The following is a 26884-nucleotide window of genomic DNA, read 5'->3' as shown; positions in this document are numbered from 1 at the left end:
CCAAAAAAAAAAAAGAAGAAAGAAGTCATGGACCAAATGGCATTGACATTTTCCAATCATTTGGCATTAATAGGCATATACTTTACGAGTTAGTATCAATACCCCACCACCCCACCAAAAAGAACTAAAATATAATAATTACCTCAATAATATGTTGGGATGATATCTATCCTAGGGGTGTCAATTATGAGTCCGAACTGATAGGCCCCACCGAGCCTGAGACATTTATGACTCGACCTAGACTAGCCCAATTAATAAACATGTCGGGCTTGTTCACGGTGCAAGTAGCTAGTTCGTCGAACGCCTGACCGGATCGACACGTTTATATGCCCGGCTTGAACTGACTCGTTGTAGCCTAACCCAGCCCAACCCCCTTTAATACTACATAAAATTTCTATTTCGCTGTTGCTAGTAAGAAACAAATTAAGCTTTCTTATCATTTGCCTTGTAATAGGATTTTGATTTAATTAAACTTTATTTTGTAAATTGTAAAGGTCATGATATCTTCTTTTTCTTTGTAAAAACAACCATAATCTTATATCATTTATCATTTTTATTAAAGATTTGCCTCACATATTTTTTGGCATTCAAACAACTTAAGAATTTTTTTTTTAGGCTAGGCACGTTTAAAGACCGTTTAGACTTAAATAGGTTCATAGTCTGGTTAAGACCTGTTTAAGGAAGCCCGATTAAACCGACCGACCCGATTATAAACTGTACCATGCTTCCCAAAGCTAGGCCCATTTACTTAAACGATCGTTCACGATGCAAGGCTTCCAAGTGGTAAAGCCCGATTAAATCCGACTGAGACTGGCCGGGCCCGACCAGTTGACACCCCTTTGGTTGATTGATTCCTATTCCAAAATGTAGGTTTTTTCTTAAGGACATTTTGTTTTATAAAAAAATTATAATGCTACATATTAAATTGAAGGGGAAACGATGTTCCTTAGTCGTGTGGTCCCCTGCATAAGTGCGGGGGATTAATGGGTGGTGCACAACGGCATCAATAGGGGAAAAGTTTTGTATTTTACAAGGTCAGTGTAGTCAATTTGTCTTCCTTTATGTCTGGAAAGGAACAAATAGGGACCCCTCTTTGAATTTAGATCTTCTTCAGTCCAAGAGGCTGGCTAGAGAGAGACCAATGAGGGTTTTGTGTTAGTCTCTCTCCTGATATCCATTTCCTGTTTTATATTTTCTCTCTCCATATGGAGAGGATCTGAATCCACCTTCATTTCCTCTAAATAGAATTACAAAATAAGTTGAACTTTTTTTTTTGGGTGAAGAACTTAAGTCAGCCTTATCACAATTAAATGAATTTAGTGTTAGATAGTACTAATATGTCATAGTAAGATAGAATTAATCTGCCATAATTAGTCTTTCACCATTATGGAGTTTTGGTCATACTTAGTCGTCTCTACATCAAATATGTATACAATGGGTTTCCCTAACATCTCACAAAAAAGTTTATACCAACATCACCACTTATTGAACATGCAACATGGGATATTGGGCATCAAAACTCCCTAAAAAAGGGGAAAAATGCCAAAAAGAAATACATTTTACTTATATCTGATTGGACTGTAGTATCACTGATTCTATGAGATTAATATCTTAACATAAGTGTTTATTGTTCATTGTCACCAAAGTTGTGAAATTAGAAGTTGTTATTTTTTTTTTTCAATTGTCTTTGTTTTAATTTCAAAGTTCTTCAAGTCAAAGATAAAAAATTATAAAATTTTCATCATGTCATTATCACCATTGCATTAAATAACTTTTGGGAATAAGATAAATGAAAGATTTTTTTTGGTAAAGAATATAAACAAAAGGTTACAATTTCTCAGTTCACCACTTTGGTGAAGAAATCGCACCCTTTATATTTAATATACATCAATATATTAATTAAAAACATTTTTTTTTCATTTTTTATGTACAAAATAATATTAAAAAAAAAGAAGATAAAATAGGCATAAGCGCGGCCCATTCTGAACCCAACAGGCAACGGGGCTATGCTGGGCGTCGGGTTTTTAAATCCAGCCCATCTCCCAGATAGATAAATGTATCCTGTGGCACGTGACGTGGACTTTAGTGCCCTAATCAATAAACCGTTAGACAGAGAATGCTCTTCGCCATCAAAAGCGTCGTAGCCATGAGCTCGGTCGCTGCTCCGTCTTGTGTTTTCTCCGTAGATCGAAAGTCATGCCCAGCAAGAGAGAAGGCGGCGATGTCGGTTACGGTTCCATTTCCAGTGAGAGTGAAAGCTTCATGGGATACACAACCAAGAACTATTCCCAATCCCAATCACAGCAGCTTTTCGAAGAACAAAAACCCTAACGTGCTCCATCAATCTATTCCTCAAAGTGGAATAACAATCTCAACCACTACAACCAAAGAACTTTCAGCTTCGGAGCTTCTAGGCTTGAACAGACGCTCCCCTTCCCAAGGTATCCTTTTCTCCACTCTATTATTCGCTACTCTGTCTCTGCTCTAGTTATTTTTAGTACTCGATTCGAACTTCAGCTTCGAATTCACATAAATTAGGGAAATCAGAAGAATTATATCTGGGTTACGAGAGATGGTTGCCGGCTGCACCAGAAGTGAAAAAGCCTAGATCCATCTATAATGCGGCGACGTTAGCATATATCGGGGATTCTGTTTATGAGGTACACTTGGAATATCTGTCTTGATGTTCTTTGTCTCAAAGTTCTTGTAAATACATTCTAAGTGAGAATGAATTTACAAATTTTAGCTGGACTTAATAAGTGATGCTTATATGAGTTTCTTCGTTGTTATTGATATTCATGCTATATGAAAATTGCAAGAAGAAACGATACTAATTGGCGAATGATGTCGACAGATTCTCTACGTACATTTTATATGCTAAATTACATAATGTTGACATAATGTTCAAGCCACGTGAAATTTAAGTAGCCACGAGTAGACTAAGTTAGAATGCATGATGAGTGATGACAGAAAATCAAGTTTAGTTTGTTTTATTTTATTTTTTAATTTTTGGGTTTGTTGGTATTAGAAATCAGAATCAAAAGAAATTTAGGCAAAAATTTTGAACTGCTGAAATGAAATCTAGCAGCCCCAGGTGCTTTCCAGCATAGGATAATTAAGCTTAAAACCTTTCCCTGTGGCGTGGTTTTGCTCTTAACCCATGGAAACTGAGAGGTTGCTTCAGTTTCAATATTTTTTAATCTAAGATTGAGACGAAGTTTGATTTATTCATACAGTAATTACAAAAATTATCGTTCATAGATAGAAATAAGGTGCTTGGAAAGTGGATGAATTCGGTTGGACTCATAAAAGAAAGAGCAGTGACTGCCTCTTTAGAAAGAAAATTCACTTTTATCATTGCCACAGTTGTCTGCAGAATCCTTTGTTTGGCACATGGTGTTCACAAATTAATTAGCCCTATCACAATAGCAACTGCAACATTGAAAATCCCTTGATGGTGCAATTTCATCCATATGTGCCCATGCTCTTTCATGTGTTTGTGTGTCTGTGAGTGGCTGGCTGTGGGTGTGTGGGGTATATGTGTGTGGATGTGCAGGTTTGTGGTTGTATGTGGATTAAATCACATAGGTTTGATTATTTGGCTGGCTATACTAAATCACCTAGGTTTGAGTATTTGACCGGGCAATAGTTGGTCATTTTGAGCTGATTCAACTTGCATATTGCATGGTCAAAAGATGGGCATGCTCTTGTTACGCAGAAGTGGGCTGTTTTGCATCCTCTTTGTACTTATCTCACAAGCTTTGTTTTCTCAAACTGCAGCTATTTGCTCGAAGGCATTTTCTGTTTCCTCCACAAAATATTGAGGAATACAATGCTCGCGTGATGGCGGTAGTACGTTGTGAAGCACAGGCATGTCTATATATCTTATTGCTGTCTAGATGCCTGGTTTCTAGTTATGTCTTTAACCTCTGAACATGGTATTGTGAAGGGATTGCTATAAATCTCACTGTTCTCAAATTTTGGTATGCAACTTTTCAAGTAGTTAGGTAATCTTTTTGTGAAGCATAACTTTTAATTTTATCCATCCCACACCACTTCCATTCTTCCTCGGGAGTCCTACTAAACTGTTATATATAAGCATTTTAATAAGTAAATAAATCATTATGCTGTTTATACAAAATTTTCCTACTCTGCCACATTCTATAACAATTGGAACCCCCTTCCCAATTCCCAGCACCCAGCACCCAGCACCCAGCACCCAGCACCCAGCACCCATGACCCAATACCCACCCCCCTCAAAAAAAAGAAAAAGAAAAGGTGGAAGGACTGATACCAACTCCTAAATGGAGTCAATGGACCATTTCAACTATCCGATGAAAACTGTGTTATTCTGCTATTGTTCTTGAAATCCTGTCTATCAAATGTCCCAATGCACAGGAAATGGTATGGACATCCGCACTAGTGTCAGCAAACTGTTTGTATCCTGAAATTCCATCTTTGAAGTAGTCCCTTTACTAATGTAGGACCTGACAACTATAGATCAAATGAGGCCAAACATTTTTCTTACATGCTACATATAAATCTGTATTGTATAAGAAGGTGGTCAATCAATTCCTCCAACTGCCTATCTATCAGACACTTTATTTGGTAAATTCCATCCTTTGCGTAGCTGATCATTGATTGCCAATATCATGCTTGGTAGCTGCTGTCCACATGAAGATAGTGTTGTGGACCTGCAATTCAAGATAAGCTTACAAGGAGATACTAAGTCATATTTTTATCATACCTGGATGACGTAGGTATTCACACTTTATGATTTTCCCTCGCTTATGGTAATCTTGAACCATAGTTTCCTTGTTTATGTGATTAAGCATAATTGTAGGAGTTTGCTCCCAAAATTTGCGTGACCATGTCTTGCGAATACTTGAGTAAAACTAATGAGTTATACTATGAAATTGTGGGAGAAGGTTATTGAAGCTCACTTGAGAAGAGAAATTACTATCTCGGAGAACCAATTTGGTTTTATGGCAGGTAGATCCATGACAAAAGCTATTTACCTACTAAGGAGGCTATTACGGTCCTAGAAAAACTCACTCCCATAAACGGGCTTACAAGGTAAGGGGACCCAAGACCATATCAACCCACATCAATTCCCATAGGAAACCGATGTGGGATTAGCCCCCATAAGCTGATATCGGATCGTAACATATCACCAAGCTTCTGAACCCAACGTCCACGGTGGCCCACTCTGGATCAGGTAGCCATTTCTAAGCGGCTTTCACTATGGAGCTTCTTACAATCCTCATCCTGCAATGCATGGTCTCTAGAGCTTTCACCCCACATGTTGCATGTAGAGAGATCTCGGGCATCAAGTTGTTCTCCTTTGCTACATCGGCTCCCATATCAAACCTTGATTCCTCCCCTTCCTCGATATCACATCCCTCGATTAAGAAAAGTTTCTTACATCAACGGCCTGGAACGAAACGTTCATTGCAATTATAACAGAGTACCTTGGCTTTCTTTTCCTGCAATTCACTGGCTGTCATTCGTTTGACATGTAAAGTAGCCCCGGTTTTTGGCTGCTCTTTATTGGTTGTAATTGCCCTTCTTGGTTCAGTTGGAAGTGAGAACCGTCTCTGTGATAGGTTCTTTGCTTCGTATAGCCGTGCTAACCCAATGGCACTTGTGAGAGTTATTGGTTGTGCGACTAGCACATCAACCTTAATGTTGTCACGCAGCCCACTCACAAAGCAGCTAATCTATCGGTTGGGGGGAAGTTGCCCCACCTGGCCACCTTCGACAAAATTATTTTGAATTTTTCCTGATAATCTTGAATAGATCCCGTCTGTTGTAGCTTAACCAATTCGCTAAAGAAATCCTGGAATGGTGTTGGCCCAAATTGAGCATGTAAAGCTTTGCAGAAATTCAGCCGTGTTAGTCCACCACCACTTTGTTTGTACAACTGATACCATAGTTGTGCTTCCCCTTCCAGGTGGAAGAATGCCAGTGCCACCATTTCCTCCTCTGGCATTTGATGGAACTAAAAAAACTGCTCCACACATGTCCAGCTAGTCGTGTCCTCTCCATTGTAGCGAGGAAAATCGAGTTTGACCAACCTAGGATGAAATGTTTGGTTTGAGGACGTGGTCCTTATAGTGGAATTATTCAAAGGAAATCTTTGCTGCCCCAGGTTCGGAGTAGGAGCTCGTGAGGTCTCTCCAACATCACCCTCGACTTGGGTTGGAAGGTGTGAATTCATGGGCTTAAACTTTTCACTGATCTTCGCCAGTAGCTCTTGTTGACCTCCCAATTTTGTCCAGATTTTCTGTTGCCCTTTATTGAGGGATTAAAATCATCAGCGGCGATGGAATTTGGTGGAGGTAATCTCGGATAGTGTCACGTGGTGAACCACATGTGGACGGTTAGATGGTAGACAGAGCAGGGAAACGGTTTTGAAGGGAGATTGACCTAATCGATTACTTCTTCTTCTCCCTCCTTCCTCTCCTCTCTTCAAATCGCCAAGACAGAACTAGGGTTAGGGTTTCTCCTTTTTCTTCGTCTTTCTCATTCTTCGAATTATTGACCAAGGAATCAAGCTTCAGTGCATCGGTCGATCGTGCATCCCTTCCTTGTTCTTTTTCTGTGGTTATTGCTTAGCAGATGAGCACTCAGATCTGAATTGCAATGAACAACTGAAACGTACTACCACAACCAGAGTATATCAATACATAGACCATGAGAAAACTAAGATTTTGCAAATTTTTCCTTAATTTTTGATACTGAGCATTTGGATTTCTTCGTCACTCTATATACAAAGGAACTTCCTCAATTTCTCTTTCTTCTCTACATATGAAGGGTTGTCTTATTTTGGATTTGTTGATCTAATCCACCCATTTCACTTACCTTGAAACGAATCGTTTTATTCATCTTCTTCTCCGGCCAAAATATTGGATGGGATAAATTAAAGTCCAGCTTCATTTCAAGCACCTGCAACTTCGATCAATGAATCTCTTCACACCAATCACAAATTGATATAAGAAAAATGGTAAAGAGGGAATAGAATTGGATTTTTCTTTCGCCGCCATAAGAAGGAAGTCTAATCTTTCAACTTTGAATCAAAACTTTACCAAATACGACACTTGATGAATGAAACTTTCCCTGTTTCCCATTTCCCTGCTCCGTCTGCCATCCGATCGGCCACGTGTGGTTCACCACGTGTCGCAATCCGAGATTGCCTCCGCCAGCCTCCGCCAAATTCCATCGCCGCAGACGATTCCAATCCTTCATTGAGAGAGCTTACCTCCTTTTCTAACTGCTCTGGCCTCTGCTCCATCCCCAAGCTGGTACGTACAATGCAGTAATTGTCTTACCACCTATGGTGTAGGACTGGAATCAAGAAAAAATAGTGAATTAACATAGCTAAACAATGTTGAGCGGAACACAAATACAAGGAAATACAATGCAAGCGATAAGGTAGTAGGGGAAGGTTGCTGGTTAGAAGGTGGCGAGGAGGAAGGGGATGAGAGGCAATAAGGAGGAAGGTGGCTGGTTAGAAGGCAACAAAGAGGAAGGAGATGGATCCTCATCTCTTTCCTCCTTGTATAAATTGTAAGTTTTTAATAAGAAAATTGTAATTACGATGAAAGTTTAACCATATTTTAAGTTTCGGTATCATTTCGCTAATTTCGACTCCAAAGAGTAAAAATTAGGCCAAAATTCAATATTTATGAATTTTGACCTATTCAGTCTAATATTGATCAAGTGTGTGTAGATATATGAATCCTGACGACTAAGAGGCACAAAACAATAGAAGTTGATACATAAACTTAAATTTAAATGTGTTAAAATTGTATGAGCTATAGGTAAGAGACATATCTGTTAGGATTTTCACCTTTATATATTCAGTTATATAGAATATAATTTTATAAAGGGAATCCGAACAGATATGTCTATTACCTATAGCTCGTACAATTTTAACACATTTAAATTTAAATGTGTTAAAATTGTACGAGCTATAGGTAAGAGACATACCTGTTAGGATTTTTGCCTCTATATATTCAATTATATAGAATATAATTTTGTTAAGGGAATCCCAACATATATGTCTCTTACTTATAACTCATACAATTTTAACACATTTAAATTTAAGTTTATCTATCGACTTCTATTGTTTTGTGGTTTTTAGTCGTCAGAAATCATATATCTACATGCACTTAGTCAATATGAGAGTGACTAGGCCAAAATTCACAAATATTGAGGTTTCCTAAGAATTTTTACTCTTTGGAGTCGAAATTAACGAAATGATACCGAAACTCAAAATATGGTTGAACTTTCATCGTAATTGCAATTTTCTTATTGAAAACTTACAAGTTATACAAGGAGGAAGGAGATGAAGGAGATGAGCTCATCTCCTTCCTTCTTGTTGCCTTCTAACTAGCCACCTTCCTCCTTCTTGCCTCATCTCCTTCCTCGTCACCTTCTAACCAGCCATCTTCGTCTACTTCCTCATCGCTTGCATTATATTTCTTTGTATTTTTGCTCCGCTCAACATTGTTTAACTGTGTGTTAATTTGTAGATCCTAATTGATTGTATGGTTTGTACCATTATTTTTCTTTGTACTTTTGCTTCACAACATTGTTTAACTATTTGTTAATGGTTGACGCTAATTGAATTTAACATTATAATTTTTTTGTTACATCATTGGTAGACCTTTTGCCCATATATATTCAATTATAAAGTTAAACTGGCGAAACACTTGAGATACATCTCCATCGTACGATTAACCATCTCGCTTTGGCCATCCGTTTGAGGATGATAGGCTGAACTGGGATTAAAATGGGTCCTATTGAGTTGAAAAGGCTCCTTTCAAAAATTACTGGTGAAGATAAGGCCACGATCGCATACTATTGATATGGGCATCCCATTTAACCTGAAACTAGATCAAAAAATAGTTCTGCACTCTTGTAGAGGTGTACGGAAGAGATAGAGGCAGAAATGGGCGTACTTTGAAAGTAGGTCTACTACTACGAACACCATCGATTTCCCCTTTAAAATAGGAAGTCCTTCCACAAAATCTATAAGAATATCCTCTCAAATTCGTTTAAGAATTGGGAGTGGTTGCAATAACCCCGCTGAGTCTACAATTCAGCCTTGTGGCATTGACACATGTCCCACTGAGATTTTTTTTTCAAAGTTGATTTCCGCATTCCCTACCAATAAAAAACAGCCCTCAACCGATGGTAAATATTATGAAAACCTTCATGAGTACTGCTATGGAATTGGTCCACAAGGGTAGGATTAAGTGGAGAATTTTTAGGAAGGAAAATCAGTTGTTTGAGGAATATAACCCCATTCCTATCCTCTCACGGTCCAACAACTTTCCAATCCCTAATTTTTAGGAGAAGTGGTTGCATCTTTACGTAAAGATGCAACCTCTTCCTTGATCGCAAGATGCAACCTCTTCCTTGATCGCCTCTATCCAATTCGGCTGGGGTATGGATAAGGCAACGACCTAGCCTCTTTCTTCTCCTATTTCCTCTCTCCTGGATAAAGCATTAGCCACCACGTTTTCGTTTCTCATCTTATGTTCAATCATAACTACTCCAGCTCAGCAAAGGTGGTTCAAATTGATGCACTATGACTTTATAATTGAATATATAGAGGCAAAAAGTCTACCAATGATGTAGCAAATGAATTATAATGTTAAATTCAGTTAGAGTCAACCATAAACAAATAGCTAAACAATGTTGTGAAGTAGAAATACAAAGAAAAATAATGGTACAAACCATATAATCAATTAGGGTCTATGAATTAACACATAACTAAACAATGTTGAGCTGAATAAAAATACAAAGAAATATAATGTAAGAGATGAGGTAGTAGGGGAAGGTGGCAGGTTAGAAGGCAACAAGGAGGAAGGAGATGGATCCTCATCTCTTTCCTCCTTGTATAAATTGTAAGTTTTCAATAAGAAAATAATAATTACGATGAAAGTTCAACCATATTTTGAGTTTTGGTATCATTTCGCTAATTTCGACTCCAAAGAGTAAAAATTCTTAGGAAACCTCAATATTTGTGAATTTTAGCCTAATCACTCTCATATTGACCAAGTGCGTGTAGGTATATGATTCTTGACAACTAAGAGCCACAAAACAATAGAAGTCGATTGATAAACTTAAATTTAAATGTGTTAAAATTGTATGAGCTATAGGTAATTGACATATATGTTAGGATTTTCACCTCTATATATTCAATTATATAGAGTATAATTTTATAAAAGGAATCCCAACAGATGTGTCTCTTACCTATAGCTCATACAATTGAGCTATAGGTAAGACATATCTATTAGGATTTTTACCTCTATATATTCAGTTATATGGAATATAATTTTATAAAGGGAATCCCAACAGATATGTCTATTACCTATAACTCATATAATTTTAACACATTTAATTTTAAATGTGTTAAAATTATATGAGCTATAGGTAAGACATATTGTTAAGATTTTCGCCTCTATATATTCAATTATATAGAATATAATTTTATAAAAGTAATCATAACAGATATACCTCTTACCTATAACTAATACAATTTTAACACATTTAAATTTATGTTTATCTATTGACTTCTATTGTTTTGTGGCTCTTAGTCGTCAAGAATCATATACCTACACGCACTTGGTCAATATGAGAGTGATTAGGCTAAAATTCACAAATATTGAGGTTTCCTAAGAATTTTTACTCTTTGGGGTCGAAATTAGGGAAATGATACTGAAGCTCAAAATATGGTTGAACTTTCATCGTAATTACTATTTTCTTATTGAAAACTCCTTCCTCCTTGTTGCCTTCTAACCAGCCACATTCCTCCTTGTTACCTTCTAACCAGCCACATTCCTCTACTTCCTCATCGCTTGTATTGTATTTCTTTGTATTTTTGCTCCGCTTAACATTGTTTAGTTATGTGTTAATTTGTAGAACCTAATTGATTGTATGGTTTGTGCCATTATTTTTCTTTGTACTTCTGCTTCACAACATTATGTAGCTATTTGTTTATGGTTGACTCTAACTGAATTTAACATAATGATTCCTATGCTACATCATTTGTAGACTTTTTGCCTCTATATATTCAATTATAAAGTCATAGTGTATCAATTTGAACCACCTTTGCTGAGCTGGAGTAGTTATGATTGAATATAAGATGGGAAACGAAAACGTGGTGGCTAATGCTTTATCCAGGAGAGAGGAAATAGGAGAAGAAAGAGAAATAAGAGGCTAGGTCGTTGCCTTATCTATGCCCCAGCCAAATTGGATAGAGGCGATCAAGGAAGAGATTGCATCCTAAGTAAAGATGCAACCACTTCTCATAAAAATTAGGGATTGGGAAGTTGTTGGACCGTGGGAGGATAGGAATGGGGTTATATTCCTCAAACAATGGATTTTCCTTCCTAAAAATTCTCCACTTAATCCTACCGTTGTGGACCAATTCCATAGCAGTACTCATGAAGGTTTTCAAAATATTTACCATTTTATTGGTAGGGAATGCGAAAATCAACTTTGGAAAAAAAATCTCAGTGGGACATGTGTCAATGCCACAAGGCTGAATTGTAGACCCAGCGGGTTTGTTGCAACCACTCCCAATTCTTGAACGAATTTGAGAGGATATTCCTATAGATTTTGTGGAAGGACTTCCTATTTTAAAGGGGAAATCGATGGTGTTCGTAGTAGTGGACTTACTTTCAAAATACGCCCATTTTCTAGCTTTATCTCTTCCGTACACCTCTGCAGGAGTGGCAAAACTATTTTTTGATCTAGTTTCAGGTTTTATGGGATGCCCAGATCAATAGTATGCGATTGTGGCCTTATCTTCAGCAGCAATTTTTGGAAGGAGCCTTTTCAACTCAATGGGACCCGTTTTAATCCCAGTTCAGCCTATCACCCTCAAACGGATGGTCAGAGCGAGATGTTTAATCGTACGATGGAGATGTACCTCAGGTGTTTCACCAATTCTCATCCTAAAGAAGGGGGGAAATGATTGGCATGGGCTGACTATTGTTATAATACCAGCTGGCATTCTGCTATTAAAACCACTCCATTCGAGGTGATGTATGGCCGATCACCCCCATCATTGCTTACATATGTACCCGGAACAGCCAAGGTGGAAGCTGTGGAAAAACAGTTGTTGGAGGGGGATGCTAAGCTCAAGGAGCTACGCCTTACGCTCCTGGATGCGCATCTATGCCTGCAACCATCGGGAGAGGGAGTTCGATGTTGGAGATTTGGTTTATGTCAAGTTGCACCTGTATCGCTAGATGTCTCTGGCATTGAAGAAGACACAAAATTTGCTCTACGTTATTTCGGTCCAAATGAAATCCTTTAGAATACCGGAGCACTTTAGAATTCATCCTACATTTCATGTATCCCTTCTTAAAAAGCATTTGGGGGAATGACATCAGGTTCAAGAGGAGCTGCCTATGGTGCAAGAAGAGGAAACCCTCCATCCTTTTCCCAAGGCTATACTAGACTTAGAAACGGCAGGCCCAAGTGCTTGTGCATTGGCAAGGACTCTCCCCATCAGATGCAACTTGGGAGAATGTGGATGCTATGGAGTTACAGTTTCCTGATCTTAGTCTTGAGGACAACACCAAATCCCAGAGGGAGGAACATGTTACATGTTGGGTCATGGTCACGTGCATGGGCCATGCAAGACCAAGCCGTAGGATGTGTATCTAAGGCCGGGTCTCAGGAGGGAATATTTCAACTAATTAGTAGGGTTGTTATTTTATGTGCTATTTTGATTGGAAGGGGAGTATTATGTCGGCGGTTATATGGGAGAGGTAGTGAGGTGTCTTATTTTGAATTAGTCAGCCATGTAGTACATTAAATAGGGCTGTTATTTTATGAATGGAATCATCTGATTATTTTCCAATTATCTACCTTGGGTAGGGAGGTAAAGCTTCCTCAGTTAAGCCACTGTTACTTGATATTTTCTTCACTATTTTTTCTTAATTCCAGTCCTACACCATAGGTGGGAAGACTCGTACTGCGTTGTAAGTGCTAGAGGCTCATGGAAAGATTTAGAGTCTCCAAAAAGGATCTTATATGGTTTTTATTGACATAGAAAAAACCTAAGACAGAGTCCCAAAAGAGTTAAATTGGCATGTACTAGTGAAGAGAAGGGTGTCGAGTAGATATATGGATATGATTAAAGATATGTATGGGGGTGTGGTGACTATCGTGAAATCTATGGTGGGTCAAGGAGTGAATTCCCAATTACAATTGGGCTATGTCAAGGGTCAATTTTTAGCTCTTATTTGTTTTTGCTTATCATGGATGAGTTAACTAGGAAAATTGAAGACAAAAGCCTGTGGTGTATGCTCTTTGTTGATGATATTATTTTGGTGGTGAGACAAAATTAGGGATTAATGCTGACTTGGAGTTATGGAGATCAAACTGGAACCAAGAAGTTTCAAGATAATTAGGTTGAAGATGGAGTTTGTGATGTGTAACTTTAGTCACACTATGATGGATAACAATATGGTGAAAATTGAGGAAAAAAGGATACCGTAAAATGACCATTTTATGTATCTGTGTCAACCATAAACAAAGAAGGTGACATAGAAGATGATGTTTCACGGATAATTAAAGTGGGAATGGATGAAGTGGAGAGTTGCATCCGTAGTGTTGTGTGACCGACGCATTTCTTTAAAGCTTAAAGGAAAATTCTACAGAACTCTTGTACAACTAGCTATGATGTATGGGGCGTAGTGTTGTGTTGTGACCGACTCATTTCTTTAATGCTTAAAATAAAATTCTATAGAACTCTCGTACAACCAGCTATGATGTATGAGGCGTAATGTTGGGCAGTTAAGAAGTGCCATATAGATAAGTTATGTGTAGCAGAGATGAGGATGTTGAAATGGATGTGTGGAAAATTTAAGAAAGATAAAGTAAATAATGACCATATTAGAGTTGATTTGGGAGTTGCCCCGATTCACAAAAAGCTTTGAGAATGTCATTTGAGGTGACACAACATATTCAATTGAGACCGTTGGATGCTCCAGTAAGGAGGAGTGATTTGATTCAGATTGAAGGATCTAAAAGAGCTAGGGGTAGGCCTAAAATGACCATAGGAGAAGTTGTGAGGGAAGACATGCATAGTTTAGGTCTTGTCCTAGGTTTGGCATTGAATAGAGCTGATTGGAGGGGGTAAGGTTCCTCGTAGCTGACCCCATTTAGATGGGATTTTTCTGAGCTGTTGCTGGTGTGCTCCTTTCCTTTTACCTTTTGCATTTCTTTTTTGCCTTTGCACAGATCCATGTAGCTGACCCCATTTAGTTGGGATAAGGCTGAGTTGTTGTTGGCCTGCCAATACTTTACTCAACCTCCTTCACGCACCACATACTGAAGCCTTCTTGCAAATTTCTGCCTTTCCAGACCTGAACAGACACCCGTCTGACCCAACAAATAATCTTGTCCCCCATCCTTCATCATCAGCCCTATATTTTGCCATAATGATTCATGATGTAGCCTCTTTGTCTTTGTTGATAAAATTGGCAACGTCAAAGCATGGAGAAGAAGAAGATGATGGATATGGAGATGAAATTGATCAGAAAGTGGATATTTTTATTGGCCTTTGGTTCCTAGGAATAAAACCTAAATTTCTATTTGGAAATCCAGAATTCAGTATTAATGGTAGAGAACAAAAAATCTGGTTTCCTTTTTTTTTTTATTCTCTCTTCCCCTACTTCTCTTTCTATGTCTGTGCTTATGAATGGAGGCTTTGTTGCATATCTAATACCCCACCGGAAGCTGTCAGTTGAACAGGTGGACTCTGTTTTTATTTTGTGTCTCCAGTTATGTTTTTTTAGTTATCTGGAGTATATGAAGCATTTGTTTTAACAAGTACGATCCTCTCTGTAAATACTTGAGAATTGCATAGAATCCTTAAAATAATAGAGTGCACATTGTAATGGTTGTGTTTCAGGATGCCTTGCTCAAGAAACTACTTGGTGATGACTTCCTATTGGAAGAAGAAAGGTTAATTTGAGATTTTGTCTTTTGCATTCTTGTACAATTTGTTTCAATGGAATTTCGGTACATGTCTTTTCAAATTTGATGACATGATTGGTGCTTGTCTGATACTTCTGATGAAGAAAAAAGAGAAGTGCCCCCATTTACCATGTTATTGGAATCTTTTTGTGGTAAGATGGCTCATCAATGAAATTGTGATTTTTGCAGCCAATTATATTTGGACTGCCCTGATAGACAAGTATTCTTCAGTAGCTTAAAGTGTTTTGATATTGCAGCTGAGTGGTTCATTTATCCATCCTTTGATTTGAGAGAGGATTAGTTGATATCAAATATGATGTTCTTCTTTTCTTATCTGGGTTAGTTTGAGGTCCATGATAATGGAGATCTAACAACCAAATGGATTGGGTTTAGAAAACCAGCGAATATCCGGAACCACAAACAAGAAAATATTCTAGAAAAAAAGAGCAATTCAGTGCACGAGGTTCCCGCAACTGCAGGGTCTTGTCTGGGAGGGGCAAATGTACGCAGCCTTACACCCTGCTTCACAAGAGAGGCTGTTAAGTTTCGAACTTGTGACCAATATGTTGCAATAGTGCAACTTAACCATTGTGCCACTGGCTTCACCCACTACAAGGAAATATTCTAGATTCAGGTGAAAACTGATATGAGAAAATCAACAAGTCTGATCCAGTTAATATTCAGGTTGAAATCTCAAATTAATGAGAATAACATATGAGAATATTAAGATAATTCAATGGTCAGATTAAAATATATCAAATAATCCTACTGGGTGTAAGACACTTGAACAGAATTCCAGAATCAGTAAATCGATGTCAAAATTTCAGATAATCACGACGGAACTAGTTGATGGATGAAGTAGATAGAAATTTCAACTAAAACCCAAACAAACAAGCAAGGAAAATCAGAATCCAGAATACTAACTCATAAATTCAGAAATACAGAAAGTATACTAGGACATTTTCAGAAATCAACAGAAAAATAAGAATTTGAAACCAGGAATTAAATCATAAATCAGAAGTAGCAGCAGAACCAGATTCTGAAGATAGAACTTGAAACTGAACCAGAACTTGAAATTTATAAGAATTTGATCTCAGGTAGAAGACCTGAAATCTTCCCTGAAATGTCAATTCTAAAACCGAATTGCAACTATAAAGTTAAGCAGATTTCAGAAAACAAATTTATAGCGTAACAGAATATGAATCAGCCAACCAGAACCAGACTTTATTTAACAAATGATAATTGAAAAGGGGCTCATATCTCAGAGAATCAAATTGGTTTTATGCCTGGTAGATCCACGACGGAAGCAATTTACCTATTGAAGAGGCTTATAGAAAGATATGGAGCCTACAAGAGGGATCTTCATATGGTCTTTATTGACCTAGAAAAATCTTATGATAGAGTCTATAGAGAATTAATTCAGGATGTCCTTATGAAGAGTGGGGTGTCGAGTAAAATATGTAGATATAATTAGAGATATGTATTTGGGGTGGTGACTCGCGTGAGATTTGTGGGAGGTCAAGACATGGAATTCCCAATCACGATTGGGTTACATCAGGGATCAGCCTTAAGCCCTTATTTTTTTGCGTTCATCATGGATGAATAAACCAAGAGCATTCAAGGTGAGGTCTTGTAGTGTATGCTCTTTACTGATGATATCGTTTTGCTAAGTTGGAGCTATGAAGATCAACCATAGAAACAAGAGGGTTTAAGATTAGTGGATTGAAGACAGAGTATATGATGTGTAACTTTAGTCACATTGATAGAGAGATACCGCGAAGTGACTATTGTAGATATCTAGGGTCAACCATAAATAAAGAAGGTGACGTAGAGGATGATGTTTCACAAAGAATTAAAGTGGAATGGATAAAGTGGAGAGGTGCAACCAAAGTGTTGTGTGACCAACGTATTCTTTTAAAGCTTAAAGGAAAATTTGATAGATCTGTTGTAAGACCAGCTAGGCAGCTATGATGTATGGGGCGAAATGTTGGGCAGTTAAGAAGTGTCATATAGAGAAGCTATGTGTAACAGAGATGAGGATGTTAAGATGGATGTGTGGCAAACTAGGAAGAATATGGTAAGGATTAAATGAATTATATCAGATTTGGGAGTCTCCCCGATTAATGACAAGTTCCAAGAAAGCCGTTTGAGGTGGTATGACTATGTTCAACGGAGGTCTGAGGATGCCCTAGTAAGGAGGAGTGATATGATCGCGATTGAAGGATCTAAAAGAGCTAGAGGCAGGCCTAAAATGACCATGGAAGAGCTAGTGAGGAATGACATGCATAGTCTAGGTCTTGTCCCAAGTATGACCTCTAATCAATCCGATTGGAGGGTAAGGATCCATGCAACCGATAGCTTTTCTTGATTTGTTGGCGTTAGTGTTAGACATTTGGCATTGGCGTTGTGTGTGTGGCATTGTTGTCATTGTTGGCAACATGACTTGTGCAGTGGTTTCAGATGAGTTTGGAGGCCTGGTGGAGGTGTAGTGGATAGTTCTTTTATCAAACACTTAGTGAAGTCCTTGGGACTTGGCCATTTTTTTTGGCTTGATTTGAAGAAGGCTTCTGCCACCATATATTTGTCAGGGGTTTTAATAGCCTAATTACTTAACAGTTTTGGGGGTTTGTGTGATTTATTGCAAATTGGCAGGGCCTCATTGTTAATACCTATTTGCGGAGGGGTTTATTCATAATATGTTAGAAGTGTTCATGGTTGTTAGATGGGTAGTCAGTTTTAGAAATTCCGATATGAGCGCTGGAATCATGTCACATGGGAATTCATGTTTTTAAGTAGTGACATGTGAACTGTCGCTAAAAGCTGTTAAGAGCCTTACAACAAAATAAAAATGACCGTCATGTACCTGTTCGAATTTTGGACATAACTTCTTCATTTTAGAGTCAAATTGAGTGATTTAAATATGGGATTTCTCACAAGAACGTGAAGAATAGATTGGGAGTGAAAGTGAGGGATGAATCTACCTACTCTGCCCAGATTTTGAAGGTGAAGCTAAGTCTATGCATTAGGGACACTGGAGATTGCATTAATCATTTCAACTTGTTCTTTGGGTGCTTTGAAGCTATATTGGATGGAGAAATGGTGTTGATGGTGGGTTTGCTCAAGTGACTTTCTCACTTAGGTAAAGTTTCTAAATCTCTTTTTTTTTTTGCTATTGCAAGTTGAATAGAGTTGTATGCATAGCCATGGATATGATTGTGTTGGGGTTTTGAATTTTATTATTTGAAATTTCTTGTAAGGGACTTGTGAGCGGGTGCTCATAAGGTGTTTGTTGAAATGCCTAGTACTATCTAGGAATCTATAGTTGTAGCTGTGAGTGGTGGGTTGTAGCCTCGGTTTTGTATCATAAAAAACCAAATCAAGAGAAGCGTATCGGGCAATATACGAAACCCATTTGTGGGTATTGCTTCTTGGAGTAGGCACATTGCCGAACCACGTAAAAGTTTGTGTTGTGATTATGTGTGCTTATTATCTGGATAAAAGTGCTATGGTTTATTTTTGCAAAGTGGGTGTACACTCCTGGTAGGCCTGACCATCTCTGGTTGAAGGCGGGAGTGGACACGAACTGTAGTTGGTAAAATTGGTGTTAGGGATATGCCAACACTCCTATAGTTGGTTTTGATGATAACAAACATATGAACGATTTCACAATTTGCCTTCAAGTATTGTTTTGTAGAGACTTCATATCAAAGATCGAATTTGATGAATGAAAAGAAGAAATGAAGATTGAAGTCATCAAATGAAGAGTATCAACAAGTTAGTATCAATAATTGAAGAAGGTATCAGACAGTATCAAGCTTTAAGAAATCAAGACATGAAGCTCATCTCTCAAGACAAGGACTTACAAATGAATTGATTAAAGATGAAGTGCCAAGAAGTGGAAGATTCAAGTGAAGAAGACCACTAGAATAGATTGGTCATTTTCTGTGTAAACTTCTATATATATATATATATATATACGTGCACGCATGCCATGCGTTGCATATCATCATAACAGAAGACCTTAGGACATCCCTTGACCAAACAGGGAAGTCCTTAGGTGGTGTTGAACATTTTAGGAAAAATATGTTCTTGTGATATTCTGTGAAAATCACAATGACCTGACTAAAGGATATTTTGGGTATTCCAAATGTCGGTATCAGGAGATGGACCCTTCACAAAAGTTGTAGGGAATCGAGTCACGATTCTAACGCAACTGGTATCAGGTCAATCCAAGGTTGGACCGAAAAGTTATGGTCGGAACACTGCCGACTGGTCAGTATGACAATATTCTGACAAAACAGAGTCTGTCATGCTGGCGGTTGACCGGCTGGAAGCCCTGGTGATGCAGTTAGGCGATGGACTTAGGAAAAAAATATCTTTTGATTTGATGTTCTTTTAGAAACAATTTCTTTTGAAATTAGGTAGCTTCTAATTTTAGAATAGTTTCCCTTCAAGTAGTTGCCATTAATTGTTTGATTTTTCCTTTATATTGGAATGTAATCGATGGAGAAATTTCAGTTTTAGTTTGTGAAGAATTAATCTTGGTTGAGAATATTGGGTGAGAACCATGGGTGCCGTGGGTGTCCATCTTTTCTTTTCTTTTCCAATGTTTTCTTTTCCTTCTCTTGTTCTTCTTCTTTTTTTCTGGTTTTCTTTCCTTTCCCTATTCTGGGCGGTACTTCCGCCCTAGTATTGGGACTCGACCTCTACAAATAGCCATCAGACCAGTTCAAGATTTTTGGGACTCATTCCTACAATAGGAACGACTCCCCATACACAGATTCAAGACAAAGTCTGGTCTATACACGAAGATCTGACCAGAATTTCAGATCTGGTTCCACGGTTCTGCCAGATTCAGTTGCAGGTTTCAAGAAGGCGCTGACCTGGGACTGTTGAAGTTTTCGAAGTTAGTTTTCCTATCGTATTGCTGCTGCGAGTCGTTACCTGAAATTTCAAGTCAAACAGCCCTGGAGGACGAGATTTGTGATCCAAAGTTCTTCCTGTTCTACCGTCTTGGAGTTCCATCGGGAGGAAGGAGATAAGTCCACTAGTGTTTTAATTTAGAGATAACTGTTTAATTTTACACTTAAGCCCCTGTGTCCTAAACCTGTGCTCTAATATTCCTCTTTTCTGTTAGTAATTTCAGAATACCCCTCCCCTTCTAATTTCTATTTCAGTTTGACCCTAGTATCTATTTTCATCTCTTTTAAGTGCTAGAGTTGTGCCTGAATTTACAAGAATGCCCCTATTTCTTTGAAAACTGTTTTAGTTGTTAAATGTGGGCCAATAAGCGATCCGATTCCGACTTTTAGAACCCGGATCCGCATCACCTGGTCAACCAGCATTGTTCGAGACCATAGCTGGTCGACCGGCTGGAAGTCCCAGTTGACCGGTGCCTGCCTGGATGAGAGCCCCAACGACTATATTTTGCCTCAACGGCTCTTGGCGGTCGACCGGTGGACCCAAAATATGACCGTTGGAGTCTGATTTGCTGCCTAAAATGACCACCTAACCTCACCTATAAATACCTCTAATGCTACTCATTAATCAACAATTAATCTCAACTTTGGAGGAGCATTATTTGAGCATTAGAAGTGAGAATTGGTTTATACCATCTCTTGTGTTCAAGTTCTTCATTTTCCATTCAAGAGGAACTGAAGGCTATCTACAAGTCTTCATCTACATCTTAGCATTTGCATTGCAAGCATTAAGAAGACTTCAAATGTACATTCTTTATTATCATTGCATTTCATTCACGCACCACACAAACTCTCTTTTATTCCACTTCTCCATTTTCTATTTTACATTAAGTCTAGATTGTACTTAGGCTTGTGTAAGGACCCTCTCATCCTTAAGAGACTGTAAGAATCCTCTTATCCTTAAAAGATTGTAAGATGCCTCTTTACCTTAAAGGAGATTGTAAGGTGTCTCTCTACCTGTAAAGGAAATTGTACAAAATACTTTTATTCTTAAAAGATTGTGTAAAGGTTTTCCTCCCTACCTACTGTACTGAATGGGAAGAGTTAGTGGAATACTTTACAAGAGGATCTTGTAGGGAGTGGACTAGACTCGGATTGAGTCGAACCACTATAAATCTTGGTGTTCTGTGATTGTAGTCTTTTTATTTATTCCGCATTTTATATTTCGCAATCACACTTGGGATATTATTTCGAAAATATTTAAATTTTCACTAGTATAATCTATTCACGCCCCCTCTAGGTTTTTTCAATTGTGACTGCCCCAGCCAACGATGTATACAGATGTGCATCTATTTCAGTGCTCGCAGTGCAGTGGGGCTGTCAAGGTAGTTTTTGGGAAAATTATTAGTGCTTACTGATTCACCCCCCTCTTAGTAGTGAAGCCGGTTCATCAGAGTTAGGATTCTTTCCTTTTACTTTCAGTTTACTTTCATTGCTCTGGTTTGCTTTTGCTCGGATCCATATAGCCGACCCCATTGAGTTGGGAAAAGGCTGAGTTTTTTGTTGTCGTATAATTGAAAAGAAATGCAAGTGCAGAATAAAGAGAGAATTCTGATCTGTTAACTGAATAAAGAATGAAGTAAAGAAGAAGAAAGGGATATCAATCAGGAATAATCACCACCTGATCCTGAGACTGGAATCACCACCAGCCTTACCATTTGATCACACAGGAGCCATATTCTGAATAATCACAGAACTGGAAGGCATAAGCCAGTATTGCATTCAACTAAAAACATGGCAATGTAGTACTGTAATTGAATAATTATAACAGTACCAAAACAGAATCTTTTCAGAGTATAAAATCCAGAATAGGGAGAAACCATGTAAGTCAAAATCAAGAGCTTAGATGGCATCTAAACTCAGGTTGAGTTCAGCAAACAAGGGGTAGAAAACTTGCTGAAACTCTTAACTTGATCCAAGGGTTGGATCAGAAGTTATGAATCAATCCTAGTAGCACTAGGAGAGGGGTGTATTAGTAATTTCACCACTCAAAATAGGAATCAGAATATAGGAATATGATGAACAATTGATTCTGAGCATTGTCCATAGAAATCAGCAATAACAGATCAGTAAATCATAGTTCAAATTGGTTTACTGATGCACAAAATATCAATTAAAAAATAAGGGCAGAATTGGAGTAATTAAATAACTCCAGATCGGCAGGTCTGATTTGAGAGAAATTATGGTCGAGTTCTTCCTTTAGGGTTTAGAACAGTCCCTTAAAATTTGAGGATGATCCAATGGCTAGATTCCCTCAATTGAAATTCGTGTAAAAAAACCATTGTGTATGAAATCCGAATCAGATTAGGAATTGTAGAAATTTTAGAACAACACTTGTTTTAATGGAGAAGAAGATGGAGGAAGAAGAATATGAATAAGGGAAAGAGAAGGTCACCAGGTTTCCCACAGCAAGATGTGTGGATGGATCAAACACCAACCAGACTTGATCAAACACAAGGTTCTTCACCAATGGAGAAGATGAGTAGCAAAGAGCTTTTCATTAATCAAAATTCATGTACAATGCTGGCCTCTCTTGCAACTTGTATAGAAGACTCAAAAATAGGCTCCCACACAAAAAAGGAAAGGCCCAACTCAATCCTTAACTAATAAGGTAATATAAACTGACAAAGAAATTGAGATAATAAAAGAAACCGACTCAAAACAGGATTGGACTTATGGAACCCTAACCCAGCCTAACTAAAACACTTAAAACAATTAAAATAAAGAATAAAAGACACTTAACTAACTAATCCCGTATGTGAAACTTCTACCCACGTTAGAAAAGCCCATTAAAGTTTCCCATTACAACGAAAACACATGGAACCAAAGGTCCAACACATATATAACCCAACCTATGGAGTGATTTGACAAAAAATCATAAAAACTGAGGTTTTCTAGGAAGTTTCCTTCCTTAGAGTTGAAACTGTCGAAAGTGAAATGGATCAAAATTCAATCCAAACCATGCATTTTATACGAATGGTTTGTATCATATTCACTTAAACAAATACTGAGGCCCAAAACATGGTTGAAATTTCGACCGAAACTTGGTAAGACGTAGGTATCGACCTTAGCTTCGTTTTGACACAAAATTTCGGGGACCATTACCAAACGTAAGTTAGAAAGGGAGATTCCCATGCAGACTAGGACTCTTTAAAACTGAAGAAAACCGACTGCTAACAGGGCTGAAATGTATAAGGAATATTCTTTCCTTTACAAGGAAATACTAAAGTTGTATAGTAAGAAGATAAAGTTTTAATGTAAACCCCACAAATTGGAAGGAACCAGGTCTGAACCAGCTTATTCAAACCAGAACTGCAATGTGGTTTTCTGGTCTGATTCCCCTCCTCCTGCGTTGTTACTTAATAGAGAACCTATTTGCATCACATGATCTTTAAATTGAATCTCACTTTTAAGAACCGTTTGAAAGATATCATATTTGGTTACTGGGATTCTGTTATTATTGTGAACCACTAGCAAAAGAAATTATTATAGTTTAGTGCTTCAAAACACCTAAGCAACCATACGGCCCCTTAGGGGGGTGTAGCCTAGGTAGTTCCCTTGGTGAAGCCTAGGCATCGCCTGAATACGTAATCGGCCATTCAATTAAAATTGTGTCACATAACCAGCCAAACTTAGGCCTAGTGTTCCTTGCTCCTTCCCTAACATATTATGTATCTGGGTGCAAAGAAAAAAAGACAGATAAGTATAGCCATTACCGTGTTCTTTGGATTCAGTTTTCAGTTTGTAAAATTCGGATAAATAACATTGGTGCAACTCAAGTAAACAACATGTGTTTCTGAACCAATAAAAAACTTGTAAAACAACATCTAAACTCAACACATTGGTAAAACATCATTTATTTTGGGGTGTAACAGTTTATTGATTAATAAGATATGGTAATACAGCTAATAGAATGATAATGTTTGACCCAGCTGAAGGGTCAGTACAACTCTCACCACTCAGCTATTCCTACATCTTGACACTCCGACATGGCAAAAAGGAGTTGGAACCATGGTTTTAAAAATCAGATTGGATCGGTCAGAATCACCCGGATCGGATTGGTAACGGCCGTGACTGATCCCTGATCCCAATCCACTGGTAAGGCATAAGGGTAAAATGTTCCAAAAAGCCAATTTTTGGAAAACATGGTTGGAACTGTCAGTTGAGATTGATCCCAAGTTTTAAAACCTTGGTTGGAGCTGTCAGAATTTCATTTGCAATTCTTTTTCTCCCTATGCCTAAGTTTCTATTCCTTCACATGCTACAAATTTTCAATGTAGGGATGTTCTACGGTGGGGGAAAAATATAGTTTCAGGTAAAACACGGACAACTAAGCGTGCTGGTGTAGCGGTGTATAACAGAGCGTCATCATTGGAAACACTGGTAATTTCCTATAACAATTGAATTTTGAAGATGGTCATATTTTTATTTCGGTAATTACAAATCAATGAACTGTGGTTGCCATGTTATTAAGGAGGTCACTGTCCATCTATTTGGTTGTTGATCAGTGTTGAATGTTCAGATGCTACTATCATTGTCTTTAGCATGTATAGATGTATCAGAATATGTGAATCTTGTGTCATTTGTCTGATTAATGTGTATTGTAGCTCTTGTTACTAAGTTATAATGATCAAGGGAAAGTTAGCCTTTAAGTTAAGGGCAATGCTCGAAATTTCGATTGAAATGGTCAAAACAGAAAAAAAGCATTATCAAATTCATCTAGTTAGTCGATTGTTGTCAGAAAGAAACGTTTTAAAGAAGTATGAACCAAGGCTACTGTAGCACATGAACAGTAATGCACATAATTCCAGATCTGATCTCAACTTTCAATCTTTCATTATGAGCAAAGAAATCATCTGCCTGATTTATTCAATTGATATGGCTTGCAACAGCTCCAATCTGGTTTGCATCAAAGCCCTCCCATCATATATCTAGATCTGCTCCTAGGATCTTTGCAGAATTCTGGAATTCTGTCCTACAATTTTACACACCTATTTATGAGGGGATATCAAGGAATCATGGTATGCTGTTTCCTAAGCATCCAATCAGAATTCGATCTGTCCCTGCTTATTTATGTAGGTTGATAGTTTTACCTGATGTTAACGCAAGGGAAAACTCATGACAACAGCCATTTGTAGGTACCTACCTGGCTTGGTAGAGTGATGACAATGTATTCTTTTGTAGATTGGCTATCTCTACTTGACTAACATAAAACGCTTGGAGGAACTCATGCTAAAGTTGGGGTTCTCAACTGGTGCTTCTACCCAACTGATCCTGGAGAAGACAAAAAGTAAGTGAAATTTGCTTCGACTATTTGTGCTGATGTATTTCTGAAACGAGCTCCTTTTATATCATTGGACCACTTCTGTCCATCTCCTCACCAACTGTGACCAGTCATAGTGCAAGTTTTTTTTTTTGGGTGTGTGTGGGGGGGGGGGAACTAGTCTTTGTTATGTGCTTTGTAGAATCATGAAAATCAGCTCTTTATGTTGGCTTCTTTCATATAAATCCTCAATTTCCTCATCCCAAAAACTTGAGTTCTAGAACTTGAGGCTCCCAGTCTTTGACAATGCTTTAAATAGTCCAGCATATGGAAGGTCGGTCTTTTCAATCAATTTCCTCATCCCAAAAGAGAAAGGGAGTGGGGAGGGGGTGAATTTCTGTAACTGTATGTTAAGTCCTGATCAGATGGTTAGAATTATTGGTCTGGTCATGATGTGGAAATATTTTTCCCCCCCCTTTTGGATGGGGTTAACAGACTTGCTTGGTTTAGATTCTGAAGAATTTGCATTACTTGCTTGGTGCAGTAAAGACATAAGTCAGCCCTCTACTCTAACTGTGAATGTTCAATCAGGCAGTGGTACAGTGAATTTTGGCAGATTCCTAAGATATAATCACAGTTGTGTGTGGCTGTCTTGGAAGTCCTTGGTTGTGTTAAATGCTCAATGTGGTGCCTTGTACTGTGGAGCTGCACCAGTGGGGTGTTACAGTGGCTGTACAGAGTCATTGGATTGGTTATACAGGGCTTTTTTTGGGGTAGGTGGGGGATATATGGGCCAGGCCTAGGCCTTGTATGTGCTAACTTTAAATAGAACTGAGCATGAGGCCCATTTTGATGCAATCTAGGGTCAGGACTGATCACGAGGTCCAACTACTTCGTGGGGGAGCCCATGTACTGTTTCTTGTGTCGGGATATCCACCTGAAATTATAGTGATCTGTGAGTACCGTTTTTTCAGGTTACTAATGAATCATTCCTCCCCATTCCCCCTCCCCCCAACAGGCACTGTGTGAAGCTGTGATTCAGTTTCAGGTATGGTAGATGCACTATCCCTTCAAGGCACCGTTCTCCAGCCCGTTGTATCCTATGCAGGCCAAGGAACAAAAGCAAGTGCACACCTTTTGTGCTCTTTGGTGAAACCAACATGCAATGCGGATTGAATGAAGGGAAAGTAGAACAAGAGAGAGCGAGAGAGTTTCAAAGCTCGTGACAACTTAGAATGCTCTCCTTTAACCATCAAGGACCAGCAGGTAATTGTAATGAAGTGTATATATAATCAACAGTGATTTTTCCATCAAGGACCCTAATTTCTGGGCTATTACCTTAATTTCCATATTGAAATCCATAATTTCATCTTAAGAGCTTGGTCAGGAGAAACATCATTTGTGATAAAGGTCAAAGTACAACTGCTATTGCCCAGTAGGATTTCCTTGCTTCACTAATGAGCTAACCCCATTAAAATAATATTAGCCAGCTTCTACAATGGAAGCTAGAAGAAGAAGGCAGATTGACTACACCCTGAAAAACAGGTAAGGGTTCCAAACCTAAACAAAAGAAGGCAGAGCAATTGTCCTTATGTCTCTTATTTGTCAATGAGTCTAATAACTAATTCTGCCT

The 26884-nt window shown here is 38.2% G+C and overlaps 1 protein-coding gene across 1 annotated transcript; it reads left to right on the top strand.

Annotated features, from left to right (window-relative positions):
• Positions 1 to 2081: 2081 nt before the first annotated feature.
• Positions 2082 to 26626, top strand: LOC122088719. Its single transcript, XM_042658039.1, has 7 exons — positions 2082 to 2441; positions 2539 to 2660; positions 3781 to 3870; positions 14945 to 14997; positions 24269 to 24371; positions 25173 to 25278; positions 26270 to 26626. The coding sequence occupies exons 1-7, from the start codon at positions 2117 to 2119 to the stop codon at positions 26278 to 26280; spliced, it is 810 nt and encodes a 269-aa protein (XP_042513973.1). The 5' UTR covers positions 2082 to 2116; the 3' UTR covers positions 26281 to 26626.
• Positions 26627 to 26884: the final 258 nt, after the last annotated feature.

The sequence above is a fragment of the Macadamia integrifolia genome, chromosome 9 (genome assembly GCF_013358625.1).
Source record: "Macadamia integrifolia cultivar HAES 741 chromosome 9, SCU_Mint_v3, whole genome shotgun sequence".
NCBI lineage: Eukaryota > Viridiplantae > Streptophyta > Magnoliopsida > Proteales > Proteaceae > Macadamia > Macadamia integrifolia.
The sequence above is the reverse complement of the archived record's forward strand: the minus strand, read 5'-3'. Positions and strand labels throughout refer to the sequence as shown.